This window comes from Hevea brasiliensis, chromosome 11 (assembly GCF_030052815.1).
Source record: "Hevea brasiliensis isolate MT/VB/25A 57/8 chromosome 11, ASM3005281v1, whole genome shotgun sequence".
NCBI lineage: Eukaryota > Viridiplantae > Streptophyta > Magnoliopsida > Malpighiales > Euphorbiaceae > Hevea > Hevea brasiliensis.
Window position 1 is genome coordinate 70,422,363 of NC_079503.1, and position 18,016 is coordinate 70,440,378.

The window sequence follows — 18,016 nt, forward strand, 5'->3', positions numbered from 1 at the left end:
GTGTTGGTTTATGTTACCAATTTCATTTTAAAGCTTATTGCATTTTATTGCCATTTTTCAGATTTCATGGCCAATGTTTACAGTCTATTGGATCAAGCTACAGTGTAAATTTAACAGATTTCTCTTCATTAAATTATTTCTCATTGTGTATTTTTTAATTTCCTTTTTGAATCACTCCATTTGGAGTTGTATAGCTCAAGTTATGGTCAATTAACCATAACTAGGTCAAATCTAAGATTTAGTTTCCTTTTTAGGCATTTTCGATTCTGAATTTACTAATTTATTTGGACTGTTTGTAATCACATTGAGGTCTAGCATTCTTCATAAGTATTGTTGCCTTATGTCTTAGGGACAACCAAAAATTTTGCTTACCATCTTTCAAGTCTTATAGAATTCTTTATAGACAAATTGTTAACTTGGACTCAAAGGTCCTATATTGGCATGGTCCTCAATTAGGTCAATGGCTTTGACCTTAAATTCTAACCTTATATATTTACAATTTGAGGAAGTTGTCTAAAACAATGTTTTAGGTCTCTTTCTTAGCTTTCTAGATTGGTATGGCTCATTTAAATTGGACACTTCTAGTGGGAGATATGCTTATTTTAATTTTTTGGATTTTATGGTCAAATGTGCTAATTTCAGATTTAGTATGCCAACTTAATCAAGTTAATTGACCTAGTTCCCTTGATTTTTGGGTTTTGGTCAAATTACCAATATTGTAGATCTATATCTTATTGAAATTTTGGGACTGATTTCATGTCATTTGGAGTTCTATGGACCAAGTTATGGTCATTTTACTAATGCTGGTCAAGTTGCACTTATATTGCAAAGTTTAGGTCATTTTTAGGTCAAAGTCAATTCGGCCAGTTTTTGTAACCCAATTTGTGCAAGCATTTTGACTTGGTTATGATCATTTCTGGGATTTGGTGTCTTCATAAGAGTTGTAGCTCTATGTCTATGCTTTCCATGGTATAAATTTCAGGTCATTTGGACCTGTTTTCAGTGAGTTATGGCCAAAATACTGACTGCTATTCAATTGGTCAATTTTCAGGTTTGCAAAGTCACCAATCTGGATTTGGTCAATCTTCATGTCACTTTTCGAACAGAATTTAGGTAGGCTTCCAACATGAAAGTTGGCACATTTTGTGCCTAGTTTTATCTCCAATTGGCCTCATACTAATTGGAGTTACACAAGTCTATTTATAGCCTAAAAAACATATTGCCCATTTACATGTCTCTCAAACACCAATCCACATACACATTAACCTTGTTATAAGTCCACTTCTCTACCAAATTATGAATTGGTACTAAACCATAACCACTCAACAAATCACATTTAGGTCAACTTGGGCAGAATATAACAATTCACAATACATCAATTACAACTCAGAATTTTAAAGTTCAATTTCAACACTTGCCTATTAAATAGTGAAAACAATTACATTAAGCAACTTATACATAATTTAAACAAATGAAAAATTCATCTACAGTAACTTTTGCCTATCGGTAGAATCAATTCTACTTAATTCTGCATCTGTAAGTAGTGTGTTTGAGGTCTCACTTGCTTCTACTAGTTGCTTCATTGGATTCTTCCTTAGTCTATCATGCTTTTTTTTTGACACACATGCAAATTAAAAGTTAGTGATATATCAATAAATAAATTTTTTTTAACATGCTTTATTAAATTACCTTCGGTGGCCAATTGCTGGTTTGTCTTTATTTGGACATCCTCTTGTGTTATGTCCAGTTTGCAGGCAATGTTGGCAGGTCGTTGCCATTCCTGCCCTACTAACTTTACCATAAGTAGTGCCTTCACCTTCACCTTCAAACTTGTCCTTTTTCCCATTTTTTCGGGGTCTGCCAAGCTTTTTTCTATACTCAAGTGCAATAATTTGTGGACCATCAATTACAGGCCACATATTACTTCCATTCAAAGGTTCAATGGCATATTGATAGACATCAAGGTACTTGGCTTTAGAGTAATATTCATTTATATAATCCTCTAACTTATGCTTCATATAAAAAATACATGCTAATGCATGTGAGCACGGTAGCCCAGACAGATCCTATGCCCTACATGAGCATGATTTTCTTTGTAATGTAACTACAAATCCATCTGTCCCAAATGTAACTTAAATTTTATTTCCTATTGTAGGCTTAACTACACAAAATTTTGTCCCCTTTTTGGTAGCTTCAATAATCTTTCTCAACCTAGGACAAATAGTATCTTCACACTTTTTCATGCCCTCGCTTTTAATGAACATTCTTTCCACTAAGCATGTCCTAATTTCCTCTAACATGTTAATTATGGGCTTTGTCCTAGCTTTACAAATGTATGAATTAAAGGTTTCTATAAGGTTCGAGGTTATGACATCACATTTAGGCCATACATTGATGAAGGCTTTGCAAAATACCTTGGGATCCTGCTTCATTAAATCTTCATGTGCTTTCTCAGATATTTCCTTCAATTTGTCCATGTGCATATTGAATGCAGCCACATATGTTGCATTCACAACCTGCTAAAAGACTGCTTTAAATTCTTAACCCCTATGAATTTTCTTCTAATTGGCATAAATATGCCTGGCACAATTTTTGTGCTCTGCATATGGCACTAACTCTGTTATTTCCATTGCAAGTCCTTGTGATACATTAACATTGAATTAGTGTTAATACATAGAAAAACTTGGAACTTTATGTAAATAAATGAAAAGAAAATATTATTACCTTTTGTTGGTCACTAACCAAAGTCAAACTAAGTCTTAATATAACATTCAAATCTTCAAATAACGTTTCTAGAGACAATCTCCAACTGTGCCCCTTCTCACCTTCCACAACACACCAAGAGATTGGAAACATTTGCTTGTTTCCATCTCTGCCTACTGCACTCAAAAGTGCTCCACCAACCTCTATTTTCAAAAAACACCAATCCAAACATATATAAGATCTGCAACTCTCTACGTAAGCCTTCCTCAAAGAACTAAACCTAACATAAAACCTTTTAAATACTGGCTGCCCTCTAGGTCCAGTAGCATCAGTTAGAAACTCAAACCTTCCTTGCTTATCAATAGATTTCAATTATGCTATGTATGATCCCACCTCAGCATAATGAGCCTTTATGGTCCTCCTTATGAGCTTTAAGGCTCTGGTTCTTGCCTTATAACAAACCCACTTTGATATACTCAGCCCATACTTTTCTTGTAGATCAATCATCATATTATCAATTCCATAATCTAGATTTCTCCTAAATCTCTCCATAAACTCCTTTGCAACCCATTTTGCATTACATAAGCTCCTAAAACCACTGCGGTCCCCATTATAACTCTTTCCTTGGAATGTCCTTTCGTGTTGTAACTTAACTGCATAAATAGTCCATTGGCAGTTACCATCACATATTGCCTCCATCCTTGTTTCACAACTCCTTTTCTATCCAATATTATATCCATTGCTAATCCCATATAATTTGACACATTCCTAAAATTGTTTGGCATTCTCAAATATCATTCCAACAACAAATTCAAACCTAAAACGATCACAACTAGGATTGTGCACACCAAATATTTTCCCTTTCCTCTTAACAGTTTCTCCCAAATCATTCCCATCACTACTATATGGGGTATCAAACCCATCTTCACTGTCTTCATAATCACTAACATGTCCACTAGTAGCTAAATTTGTCATGACCCAATCTCACAAGCCAAATCGACACTAGGACCTGGGTTAACATAAAGCCCCTGAAGCTTGTAGTAAGCCTTACTATTCCTAAATCCATAACTAGGGCCAAAAACTGAAGCCCAACATGTGAATAAATAAAATAAAATATTATATTTTTATTCAAACCAACCCAACCAGATAACCATCAGAAACTAAAGCTAAGGGACCCAGCTCAACCCTGATACCATCATTTACAAACTATATAAATATCATAAAAATATTTATTTATTAATACCAAAATTTAAATTAACACAGTCCCTTACAAGATCAATGCTACAACTAGCACATACAGAGTTTTAAATTAAAAATTAAGAAAATAACAGTACAAATGAGTAGCCGCTGATAAACCTATGAGAAAGAAAGCAAGTTATTCTGAAAAACAAACCCTCCTGTTGCCTGGAAAAATATGGTGAACAAGAGTGAGCGTTCAACTTATAGAGTAAGATATTGATTTTAAATACTATTTTTATAACTATCTAGGCTAACGCATTCCTAAAAATGAAATGTAATATATACCAACAGATTCAACCAAGTTTAAATAATGTTCACACAAAGAATAATTTGGAGCACTCACACACCTGTGTATCACATCAATTATATATATATATGGGAGCTGATCTGTTATACAGTTCTCTTAATCCAATACCTGCCAGTGAGATCAACTCGAGTGAGACTTTCTCTTAATAATCCAAATGTGGGGGTCAGCGAGATCAACTCAAAGCCGTACTCACCTTGACTTATCACAAAAAGGACCGAGCCCTAAGCAAGGCTAGCTCAAGCTGATCTGCCTATCCTACCCATATTCAGGAATTGAAAAGGCTCAAAAATCTGGCTAAGCGATCTAGACTGTCCGATGATTGCCTTTTTCAAACGATGTCTGATCGTAGCGAGGTCAGTCCCATCTCAAAGGTTTCGTCGCCCTGAGATTCGGTGGTCTCAAATTTCTAATGAAATGGTCAGATTACAAGAAAAGTGGCCAGAAAGTTTGAAAAAGACCCATTTTCTCTTTCCTCGATTTGCATGATTTTGGTGGCTGCCGGCAGTAAGGCTAATCGAAAAAGCTTCCTCAGGTGGAGGGGAGTTGATTGGGGCTAGTAGCGTCACCGAACCATGGCTAGAACTGTCGAATTTTGGTCGAAGAAATTTTCTCTCTCTCTCTCTCTCTCTCTCTCTCTCTCTCTCTTCAAAACCAGCCACCATTGCCGCTAGTGGCAACCCCTGTCGGCTACTATTGGGACTTGTCGAAGTTGTTAGAGTGCCACCGGTGGTGGTGGCTCGCCAGAGGATAAAGAAAGAGAAAGGAAAAAGTGAGAGGAAGAAGATGAAAGGAGGAGGGGGGTGGGAGGTTCTCGATTGCCCGCCCCCTTTTTTTTTAGTGCAGTGGCGCGGTGGGTGTAATTTCCACTGCTACATGCCACTGTCACTTCATACCTTTTTTTGTTTTTTTTAAGTTATATATATATTAAATTATAATATAAAAATAATACTTTTAACATTTAAATACATAATATTTATTAAACATCCTTATTAAGTTCTAATCAAAATATAATTAAAATATTACTAGTATTTATAATGAATTCTTACTCACTAAATTAAAATAATAAAGAAAATAAAATAAATAATAATGATAATAATCAAATTACTAACAATTAAATCAAATCTTAAAGCTAAGATTAACAATAATGCAATAATATACTTTGTCAATTGATTTAATATTAATATTTAGAACTAATCATTCAAATCAAAATTAGACTATTAATAATTTGTAAAATATGTATAGAAATAGCATTAAAAATATATAAATGAAATTTTTACGAAAATTACAAATTAGTTAATAAATATTAAAATAATATTTAAATACTATATAAAAATATAAATTTATATTTTTAAAAAAATTTAGATTATCACAATCTTTCCCCCTTAAGAAAAATTTGTCCCCGAATTTTTCAACAACCAGGGGATAAAGGAAGGGAAGTTATTGGAACAGGTGTGAGTATTTACTCCTTCAGCTATGCAAAGATAGTTAAAACACTTAATTTGCATTGTCCTTGCTGTAGCACGCTAGTTAACGTCCTCCATCTGAAATTAAGCCATCATCATCCTTTTGTAGGGAACTCCTACCTCAAGCCGCTCCCTTATCTTTTTCTGAACTTTTGGTAATTTTATTTTCTCATAGCACTCTAATGTAGTAATTTGAAAATCTAATCTCTGTCCACTTCTAATATCAACTTTTGTGGCATCCATTAGTGACTCGCACTGCTTATTTTACAATGTTTCATAAAGCGCCCTTCTGAAATAACTACTTTTACCTACACCTTATTGGAAATCATTGCTGATCCTATTTGGCCAATGGAGCTTTAGCAAGACTTTTCTCTGTGCTAAATGCACTTGTACTTCTTAATTCCATGACATTGTGAACTCTCCACTTACTTCATGCCACAAATAAGGTCCTTGTAATAGCTTCTACCTATTTCATAAGAAATCAGCTGCGTAGAGTTTCATCCAAAAGCCAAATGTCCCTTGACTTTTGCTTGAAACTTCTTACTATCTAGCGTACTTCCTGACACATTGGCACTTTGATTGAGGCTCCATCGCCTCATAAACCTGCCATTTTACCATAACTTATCCTAAATATCCCTTAGTGTCCCTCTCATACCATTCCTTTTTATCTTTCCTCACTTATGCCTTTTCTTTGAAGATATCCATCCCATTCACGTTAACTTTGACTTTTTTATTATTTCTTAATCCTAACTTGATTGCTAACTCCTTTACTATCAAAATTTTAACTCTATAATTGAGTTCCACTAGCACATACAGCATATAGTATCACACTACAACACTTATCACACTACAGCACTAACCTATAATTCATTTTATGAAACTTTGGCAATTCACCATGGATGATCCTTCCAGTACCTCTTTCCTCACTTGACCATCAAAATGTTATTGTTCCCTACTATCCTTTGTAAGAAATTGCTCTCCATGGTTAAATAGGTATCCTTGAACCTATAAGTTCCAATTGAATTGTCATGGTAGTGAGAAATGGGTGTTGTACCACAATGCTAGACAAGATACTTTACGTATTCATTCTTCTTGATATAGCCACATCTACTGTTTACAGTTTCCCAAACTTTAGTCTCAAATTTACATATCAGTAAAGTTACCTTTATTGAATACTATCCATAGGTAGCACTCCATTTAGCTTATAGTTCAGAAGGCTGCAAGCCTTAGTAACTAACTTGATCTAACTTTGGTCACGATCCTAATCATCCTTTCATCCTTGACCTTAAGTATGCACTTACCGTCATTCCTTTCTTGGGAGATTATGTATAAACTAGTGCCTACCCAATTCTCAATTAATTGAATAACCTTGACACAGTCTCCCTGCTTAACACAATCTTATAGAACCAAAACACGTGCTAATTTAGAAAGAATGAGAAATCTTTTCCTAGAATTTATAGTACCCCATTGTTTGATAAACAATGTTTAGCTCATACCCCTTATTCTCCCCTTTTCAATTCTATCATTTCCTTGTAATTATTGTGCTTTATTATAAGATATCAGTTGAGCCTACCCTTTATTGTACGATTGTCCTACCTGACATATCATCCTAGAATTTACAATTTCCTTTTTATTCTCTATTTTTCCTCCATACTTATAATTATTTGTCTAATGCTTCGTATACTTGGTTATATTCTAGAATATAAAGCACTGACAGATTCTTTCAAAACTAACTCCAGTCTTACCAACAATCACTCCTCTACTCCTTGTACTTCTAATAAATTGTGAGTAACATCTATACCTATCCTATACTGCCCTCTACTATTGTTCTGTTGTCTACTGTTTGACTGACATTCATGTTCCTTACAAGGTTAACCTGTTGGTCACATTGAAAATACTTGCTTAACTCCAATTATAGACTATAGGTCTCACTATCCTGAATTCTAACGTCAAACCTCTGTGCCATTATCACTTATTCCTTTCTCCCATCAGGCATATTCGAATCTATTAGGTTGAGTTTTATTCAATTTACTACCTGCTGACTTTACTTCTTTATCTGATAAGAAGTTCAAACTATCATAGCACACCCTATAGCTACTACCTATTTTGGTTACATACCTCATCTAACTTTCCTCATACTATTAACAATCTCAAAGGTCCTTTTCCCATTGCCCCTTATTCTACCATAGGGACAAAAAAAGACAAAGTCTATTCCAGATCTTATAACCCTGAGCTCCATCATTTATCTATGCTAACTTCTGTCCTTATCCTTTTCCTTACTTAGAGTATACTTCTTGTCTTGAGTAATAAAAAGCTAAGGATGAACTCAGGGAATAGCAGTCATACATTCCCTAGGTGATCTCTATCCTTACCCCTTTAGACTACATATTATCCCCTTATACTTGTAACAATTCTAATTTCCCATATCCATTTAATTGAACAAAACTTAAAATACTAGTTATCCAAACCCATCATTCAATTCACTGGTTTTATATACATCATGATCTTATCACTTATGGTTCCTACAAGGGAACTTGCACACTCTTTAGGATACCTGAGCCGACCATTCTTTACCACACTCCATAATCTCATTTGGGATACTATTCTGTTGGTCACCCTTAATAGTAGCAACCTTTTGTCTCTCCTGAAAGGATAAGATCATATCCTACATCACAACTAACTACAATAGATGTATTGCATCTGCCACCTTGCTATAGACATGTCAAGTCTTATCACATTACAAACCCCTTAAAGTGTCATTTCACAAGCTATGAATATATTCATAGAATCCGGCCTTCTCTTAGGGGAGCAAAGTCATACTCTGCACCTTGTTGCCACACAAAAAGATACTATTTGAGCTAAACTTTAGGCAAAATATCCATTATAATGCTAAAACTATCTAAGACCCTATATCAGAGACCAAATGGTCTCACTCTGCAGTTTCTAAATTTACTTTGTGACTAAACTAAAACCTCTAATCTTATGGCAACTCTTGATGCAACTCTAGCTCATGCTAGGGTAATTAAGTCTCTGACTCTAGTTATCACCCAACTAGGACCTTCAATATTCTAGCTCAAGGGTTTTAAACTCCTAACTAGGAGTTCTCATCTCCTTTGCAAATATAGAACTTTGTGCTGGCATAACTGTACCAAAATAAAAGTCGTCTATAACACCCTTAGGATACACATTGGGGATGCACGTAGTTCTACACAATAATCTTGTGTCAGTACTGTAATTTACAGCTTACAACACAAACATCAAGAATATTGCATAGGTCACTATGGTGCATTCCAACAAACTATGTTTCCCAACCTCTCATTTCTCTTTAACCCCCCTGATACTATAAATTTACTCTGACTAGGCTATCCACTAACAACTGCTAGTAGTGGTATGCTCACCCCTATCTAGGGCAACCACTATCATAACTCACCTTTGTGTACTCATGCCTTACATTAGATAGGCATGCCACTTAGCCATAAACTGACAGAAACACAGCATTTCTTAGAGTACGTATCTCCACGACAGACCTCAACATGTCTGCTTGTTCTAGTTCATATCACTATATACTCCACGAAAATCGAAACGCTAAACTGAAGCACTCTTACACTAACCAAGGAATAACGTAGAATCTAGAAATAAGAAATTACAGAAGAAGACAAAATAAGATCCTTTACTAAACATGTGACTTCCTAAAAGACTCTTTTTAAAATCATAGATGTACACTTTCCTATGAATTTAGAGCCTAAGCTCTGATATCAACTTGTCATGACCCAATCCCATAGGCTGGATCAGAACTAGGACTTGGGCCCGCATAAAGCCCTCGAGGCCCATAGTAAGCCTAACTGTTTCTAAATCCATAACTAGGGCCAAAACCTAAAGCCTAACATGCGAATAAAATAAAATAAAATATTATATTTTTATTCGGGCTAACCCAACCCAATAACCATCAAAAACTAAAGCTAGGGGAGCCCAGCTCAACCCTAATACCATCATTTACAAACTATTTAAACATCATAAAAAAAAATTTATTAATACCAAAATTTAAATTAACACAGTTCCTGAAAAGATTAATGCTACTGCTAGTACACGCGGAGTTTTAAATTACAAATTAAGAAAATAATAGTACAAAAGAGTAGCCACTAATAAACCTGCTAGAAAGGAAGCAGATTATTTTGAAAAAGAAATCCTCCTATAGCATGGAAAAATCGAGTAAACAGGAGTGAGCGCTCGACTCATAGAGTAAGATATTTATTTTCAATACAATTTTTATAACTATCTAGGCTAATGCATTCCTAAAAATGAAATGCAACATGTACCAATAGATTCAAACAAGTTTAAATAATATTTGCATAAAGAATAATTTAAAGAACTCATACAACCGTGTGTCACATCAATTAAATACATATATGGAAGCTAATCCCCTATACAGCTCTTTTAATCTAATACCTGCTAGCGAGATCAACTCGAGTCGTGTAACACCCCTATTTACCTAGCTTGGTAAATTATACTATTCTGGTAATCGGTGTCGGTCTAGACAATTAAGAGGATTAGAATTACATTTAAGACACCTAGATAAACCCTGAATACAAATAATTAGTAATTGTCAAATAGTTAAGTATAAAGAAGAAAAACAATGCATAAGAAAAACAAAGCATAAGAATTTAAATGAGCCAAGAATCACAGCGATGGGTGACCTTCTCGGGAATGACTGCGAGGTCAGTCTAAACTCAAATTTCAAATCATAAAATGTGACGCTGCAGTCCTTAGGACTATTGCGAACATAGTGGAAAAGAGAAAATCACATAAAAGAGTTGTTAAGCAGGTCAAATAATTAGGTCAGGGATCCGGAAGAAATATCGAATAACTTGCAAACCAGATTGAGCCGGCGAGGGGCAATTTAGTCAATTCACTCATAGAGCTGACTCTTAACCTAACTGTCCAATAAAATTTGAGAAAAGAAAATTTCGGGATCAAGAATTAAATTAAAGAACTAAGAAAAAATAAAAAATAAAAAAAAAGAAGAAATTGAAAAAGTTTTATTACATCATGTGATGATATTATGATGTCAAAATTAATTTACTTTTTCCTACAAATTTGGACTAAGTCAAATGGCTAATTTAAAGAGATAAATGACATAAAAAAAAAAGAAAAGAAAATCATTTCTTCTTCAAAAAAAAAAACGTCCCCATCTCTCTCTCACTTCTCTCTCCCAAAAACTCCATTGAAACCCCATTTCCAAGATTGCATAACTTGATTTTCACCTCCCAAAGTGAACCCTAAACCCTAAAAAGCTTGCTATCTCAACTAGACAAGAGGATTGAAGAAGAAAAAGGGAGGAGAAAAGGAAAGAATTGAGGAAGTGGAACATCAAAGTTGAGGTTAGTAGTTTAATTTGAAATTCTAGTTTAATACTTGTGCTTTTAGTTCACTTAACCTAGAAATTAACTTAAAATCAAACAAAAATAATTTTTGAGGGACCAAACATGAAATTCATCCAGCTAGGGTTAGGGTTTGATATGAATGAGTTTGATGGATTTGAATTGTTATTTGAAGTGAATTAAGTGTATAAATCATGAATATACACTTTAAATTTGAATTAGAGTTGAAATGTATGTAATTAGGGTTTTGAGATTGTGAAAAATTGACGAAAAATTTGAAAATTGGCCAAATGATGTTATTGACCTTATTTGAGTTGAGAAATGGTCAATTGTGACCATTTGTAGTGTGTATGAATTATTGGAACCAAGTTCCAATTCGGATTGGTGAAGGTCAATCTCTAGGCAGCTTGACCTAGGTCCTTTTCAGGGACCAAAACTGAAAATTTATCAACCCAATTGGTGTAAGGCCAATTGAAAATAAAACTAGACACAAAATGTCACATTTTTCATTTAGGAATCATGCCTAGAAAGTGACCATAACTTAGTGAATAATTAGGCCAAATCTGAAATTGGCAAACTGACTTATACAAAAATGACCAAATGAGCAGTAGTTACGTAAATGACCATAACTTGGTCTAGGAAGGTCCAAATGACCTGAATTTTATACCGATAGAAAGCTAAGACATAGCCCTACAACTTTCATGAAGAAAACAAATCCAAATTTTGACCATAACCTATTTGAAAAGCCACCTGCAATCAACCCACAAAAACTGCCATTATCCAGTGAATGCCCAGAATTCTGGGTAAAACCAAATCCGGCCAGCCATGTTCAAATGGATATAACTTAGGCTAAAAAACTCCAAATGGAGTGATTCAAAAAGGGAAATAAAGTTAAGACAATAAGAAACAACTTCTATGAAGAAAACTTAGTCAAATTTCCACAGTAACATGACCAATGGAATAGTATAAAACAGGACATCAAATCTGGAAAATTGAAATTTGTACTTAGGAGACCTAAAATTTGAAGGAACAACTAAAACCAACAAAATTGATAACCAAAATGTGGTATGTGGGTATAATTGGATTTCTCATACCTTTTAAGTATAAGAAAGTCAATATTTTGACTTGAATAGTACCATGAATAATAACCCTGACATAAAAATTTCCAAGAACGTAAGTTTAAGTATATTGAGGCTAGATTTGAGCATTTATGAGTTTAATTATTAGATTTATTGTGAGATAAGACACTGAAACACTATCAATTGTGTATTTCAGCTAAAAAAGACCCTAAAAATCCAAGGAACTGAGTCAAGGCTTAGAGACAACTCACGTCAGGTTTGTGCACAATAAATTTATGTAATTATTTTCTAAGTGAAAAGTTGAATTGTTATGCTTTATGAAATCATTGTGTTGTTTATAAATTGTGTTGCCATTTTGTGACTGCAAAAATGACTTTCGAAATTGTTTGGGATCTTTCCTAAATTATTTGAGTATTTTATTTTGAATTGATTTTGTGTTTACACTTAGCATGACAGTACCACATTATTCCTCCTCTATTTATGGGGTTGAGATCGTTTATTTTTCTCCCTCTCTGGCTTACCAGTTGAGGTTATAGATCGGATGAGTACTCTTTAGCTAGCTAGCCAAATCCCTCATTGATTTTGATTAGTGGGGTTGTAGATTGCTTTGTCGTGGTGTACAATGCGGCATTGATCGAAAATTTTGTGTTATGGCTTAAGTTGTGTATGAATTGGCAACACTGTGTTTATTAAATTATTTGACCAAAATTGTGCTATAATGAGTTTTGATAATTTGTGAAATATTTAAATTGTGATTTATCAATGAATATTTTATGTACTGCATTTTGAATTTTTATTGTGCACCACTGAGTATTTTTATACTCAGCAATAGCTTATTTTGCTGTCGCAAATAAGGGCAAGGAGAAAGCAACAGAGTGAGCTACTATTAAGATAGAGGACTACATTGACCTTTTTGGTACCGGGATTTATTTATACCTTTGTAGTTATTTTGATGTAAATATTGTAATGTCATATGTATTAATGTAAAGTTGAGCAGTTGTACAGTAAATTGTAATAATATTATTTTGGATTTTCTTTTTGTAAATTAAGACCTGTAAATGTAAATTAAATTTTAAATGCAATGTGAATGAAATTATGAAATATTATGAGATGACAAACTTTGATTGAATTGTGAAATTGATTTGAATTATGTTGAACTGAGTCATTTTGGTGGTTGGGAGTTGTGAAAATAATTATTGAAAGTGTTTTTACAGGTTTTTGAAGAACTGTTTTCTCAAAATACAGTCGGCACTCTGCCGAAATTTTTTTTTTCCAAAGTTTGCAAAAAAATACAAATTGACAAAAATTTTAACTAGTTTTGAAACTTCAATTAAATATTTTTAATTTCTACCAAAAATGCTTATCACTTCCAAAAAAGTAAGGAAATGGTTTTAAAATCCCTTGTAGTGTACTTAATGAGTTATCAGTAGGTGAAGTTCGATAGTTCATTAGGTATTCTACGGGATCATGTTATGCCTTACAGAGGGGTAAGGTGTGACAAGTCGGACTTTCTTTTAATAATTCAAGATCGAGGGTCAGCAAGATTAACTCAAAGTCATACTTACCCTGACTTATCACAAAAATGGATCGGGCCCCAAGCGAGACTAGCTCAAGCTGATCTATCCATCTTACCCATATCCAGTACCACACCTCACGCACGCTGACACACGCACATAGCTCCAAATTACCCTAAGGCAACACCCACATCAATTTCGTCAACTAATAATAATAATACAACACAAAGTGTACCTATAATAGCTATATACATATAATTATAAGTGAATGCATGAGCATGCTTTATATGCATAATAATATTGAAATTATAAATAAAATCAATATCTACTCACTGTACATAGGAGACTACTGTAGCAGTTAAGTGGAGGAAGATAGTTAACCCTGATCACCTGGACAATTATGTTTTGAATTTATTAGTGTGAACTCAAATCAAGAATTTAAAGAGGCAAAGACATCCTAATTTATTTAAAAAGTCTAGCAAAGTTTCTCTTATACCTAGGAGTTATCCAACCTGCAAAGTAGTTCAAATAACACTTCAAATATCACAAGTCTCAAGCCCACATATTAGCAACATCACATGGCCCCTCTTGAGCCAAACCAGACCAAACACACACAATCAGACAATTCAATTATAAGGCTTAAAATTGATATTTTCCAAAAAGCAGCCAAAGTAACTTTAAAAATTCTATAAACTCGCCCTACGGTCCTTAATAATATTATAAGGCTATTGCAAAAGGAATCATAATTTTTTGACTACGCACGAATATATTATAAATTTTATTCTAAACCCGGTATGAGGCAAAAATGAACAACTTGAAGTTTGGGTTTATCTATGCCAAATCTGACACCTGAAATGCATCCGGAACGTCTAAAAACATTAAAATCGACTGTAATATTGACTATATTTCGGGATGGACCGCAAGGCGGCCGGATTTGATCGAAAACTCGATCTCAGGCCCTAGTGAGCTTTCATCTATCCAATCACACCTAAATGAAGCCCAAAATTGTCAATAATTATCATAAAATTATTTTAAATTTTCAAGAATTGAAAAATCCCAAAAATCTCACCAAGCAATCTAGATCATCCGATGATCACCTTTTTCAAACGATGTTCGATCGGAGCGGGGTCGATCCCATCTCGAAGGTTTCGTTGCCCTGAGTCCATTGGTGGTCTCGGATTTCCGATCAAACAGTCGGGTCGCTAAAAAAGTGGCTAGAAAGCTTGAAAAACCCCATTTTCTCTCTCTTTGATTTGCATCATTCTGGTGGCTGCCGACAGTGAGGTTGGTCGGAAAAGCTTCCTCAAGTGGGATAGAGTTGATTGGGACCGGTAGTGTCACCGGACCATGGCCAGAACGATCAGATTTTGGCTAGAGAAATTTTCTCTCTCTCTCTCTCTCTCTCTCTCTCTCTCTCTCTCTCGGCTGCTGTTGGAACTCATCAAAGTTACTAGAGTGTCGCTGGTGGTGGTGGCTCATTGGAGGATAAAGAAAGAGAGAGGTAGAAGTGAGAGGAAGAAGAAACACCCCCCCCCCCCCCTTATTTTTGTAATTCTGCAGCTAGCAGTGGGTGTAATTTCCACTGCTACATGCCACTGTCACTTCATACCCTTTTTTTTTAAGTTATATATATATATATATATATATATATATATATATATATATTAAATTATAATATAAAAATAATACTTTTAACATTTAAATACATAATATTTATTAAACATCCTTATTAAGTTCTAATCAAAATATAATTAAAATATTACTAGTATTTATAGTGAACTCTTACTCAATAAATTAAAATAATAAAGAAAATAAAATAAATAATATTATAATTTCTACTGCTATATGCCACTGTCACTTCATACCTTTTTTGTTTTTTTTTTCGGTTATATATATATAATTATAATATAAAAACAATACTTTTAACATTTAAATACATAATATTTATTAAACATCCTTATTAAGTTCTAATCAAAATATAATTAAAATATTGCTAGTATTTATAATGAACTCTTACTCCATAAATTAAAATAATAAAGAAAATAAAATAAATAATATTGATAATAATGATAATAATCAAATTACTAACAATTAAATCAAATCTTAAAACTAAGGTTAACAATAATGCAATAATATATTTTGTCAATTGATTTAATATTTATATTTAGAACTAATCATTCAAATCAAAATTAGACTATTAAATAATTTATAAAATATGTGTAGAAATAACATTAAAAATATTGAAGTGATAATATTTTTTAAACATCCTTATTAAGTTCTAATCAAAATATAATTAAAATATTACTAGTATTTATAATGAACTCTTACTCAATAAATTAAAATAATAAAGAAAATAAAATAAATAATATTGATAATAATGATAATAATCAAATTACTAACAATTAAATCAAATCTTAAAACTAATGTTAACAATAATGCAATAATATATTTTGTCAATTGATTTAATATTTATATTTAGAACTAATCATTCAAATTAAAATTAGACTATTAAATAATTTATAAAATATGTATAGAAATAATATTAAAAATATATAAATGAAAGTTTTACAAAAATTACAAATTAGTTAGAAAATATTAAAATAATATTTAAATAATACGTAAAAATATAAATTTATATTTAAAAAAAATTAGGTTATTACGAAATTCCTATCAACTTGCACCTTACCCCCATGAGAAGCTCTGAGTGCCTTCCTATTTTGCATAGCAATCATATAATATTCATCATCAATTTGAATCTCTTCACTAAACTCTCATCTTCTGAACTCTCTTCGATCTCATTACTTAGGAGAAATTCTTCATCACTACTATCATCTACATGAGGTGCAACATTCTCATTTCTAACATGGGTAGGCACACTGTCATTCCTAACTTTACTATGCACATTCTCATTCTCATTCCTATCTTGGGTATGCACATTCTCATTTTCATTCCTATCTTGGGTATGCACATTCTCAATCTCATTGCTATCAATGGGAGGCATTATATTGGACACCTCCCCTTGATCTTCCCCATTCCTTTCCCTAAATTCTATGAGAAGCTTCAGCTAATTTAAATCTAGTCCTTCTTCCCTCATTTGTCTCACCTCAGCATCATTATTCACCAATGTTTGGTGCTGCCAGTCCCTTTTGGTTTTGTAATACCCTATCTTATAAACCTTATCAGCATACCCAAGATCCTTCAACCTATTGATCTTCCCCATTCCTTTCCCTAAATTCTGTGAGAAGCTTCAGCTAATTTAAATCTAGTCCTTCTTCCCTCATTTGTCTCACCTCAGCATCATTATTCACCAATGTTTGGTGCTGCTAGTCCCTTTTGGTTTTGTAATACCCTATCTTATCAACCTTATCAGCATATCCAAGATCCTTCAACCTATTTTCAATATCTTTATAAGTCAGTTTATAGCAAGCTGTCCAACATTCTTTTATAACATGTCCACATAAATAATTAAACATTGGATCCTCAATAAACTTCCCACCTACACAAATCTCAATAATAAATCTGTTCAAATAATTATTAAGTTAATATCATCACAAATTCTAATCCCATATACTAGTAATTTTCAAATACAAAAACCAACCAGTTAAGTGCATATCAAACATATAAAACCTTAACTAAAAGTTGTAACTGTTTGAAACCCTAATATACCATGCAATTCTCAAACGTGTGTTACTGTTCCACAACAAACCCATGCAATTCAACATGAAAGAAACGTGTGCAATGAGCATGATTTAATATTTCACACCAAACACAGACATATATAAAGCATCAGACATTGAGTATACGTACAAACAAGCAAACAAAAACCACTTTACTTTTTCTCGGGTCCTTGATAAATGGCCCTCTAGTCATCCTTTTTATGCTTCATTTTGCATAAAAAGGCTAAGACCACCTCTGATATATTGTTATTTTATCTCTCTTTTAGACCACCTTGCACAAAAACCAAATTTGCTATCGATATCGCACCAACGAGCACCACCACCGAATCGTCCTTCCACTGTTATAAGCGAACAATCGAAGGCGCCGTCAATGAGAAAAGAAAATCCCTTTAAGACTCATTCTTTGTGGAGCTTTTTTAGTATCGAGATCAGTCAATGAGAACGTTTGTTTAGGATTTTCGAAGTGATGAGATATTAGGGATTTCAATCTTTTCTATTTTCTTAATTAATTTTTGTTTAATTTTAATTTTTCAACTAACTATGGTAGATTAAATGAGCTAGAGTTAATTGTTGGATTGGGTTACATTTTAGTAACCTCAGTTAGCTAATGTGGCTACGTGGGTCCCACTCAAAAATATTAAAAATTGTCACGTGCG

The 18,016-nt window shown here is 33.3% G+C and overlaps 1 protein-coding gene across 1 annotated transcript; it reads right to left on the reverse strand.

Annotated features, from left to right (window-relative positions):
- Positions 1 to 1,685: 1,685 nt before the first annotated feature.
- LOC110648431 (uncharacterized) lies at positions 1,686 to 3,678 on the reverse strand. The gene is made up of 5 exons (XM_058129321.1): positions 3,552 to 3,678; positions 3,097 to 3,356; positions 2,725 to 2,904; positions 2,415 to 2,516; positions 1,686 to 2,012 (listed from the first exon to the last, which is right to left on the reverse strand). Exons 1-5 carry the CDS (start codon positions 3,676 to 3,678, stop codon positions 1,686 to 1,688), a joined length of 996 nt encoding a protein of 331 aa, XP_057985304.1.
- Between the last annotated feature and the right edge of the window lie 14,338 nt (positions 3,679 to 18,016).

Coding starts and splice junctions, on each gene's coding strand:
- LOC110648431 (XM_058129321.1), bottom strand. CDS start 3,678: ATGACAAATTTAGCTACTAGTGGACATGTTAGTGATTATGAAGACAGT. Junction 2,517..2,724: donor TGGTTAGTGACCAACAAAAG/GTAATAATATTT, acceptor GTCTTTTAGCAG/GTTGTGAATGCAACATATGT. Junction 2,013..2,414: donor TAATGAAGCAGGATCCCAAG/GTATTTTGCAAA, acceptor TTTTATATGAAG/CATAAGTTAGAGGATTATAT.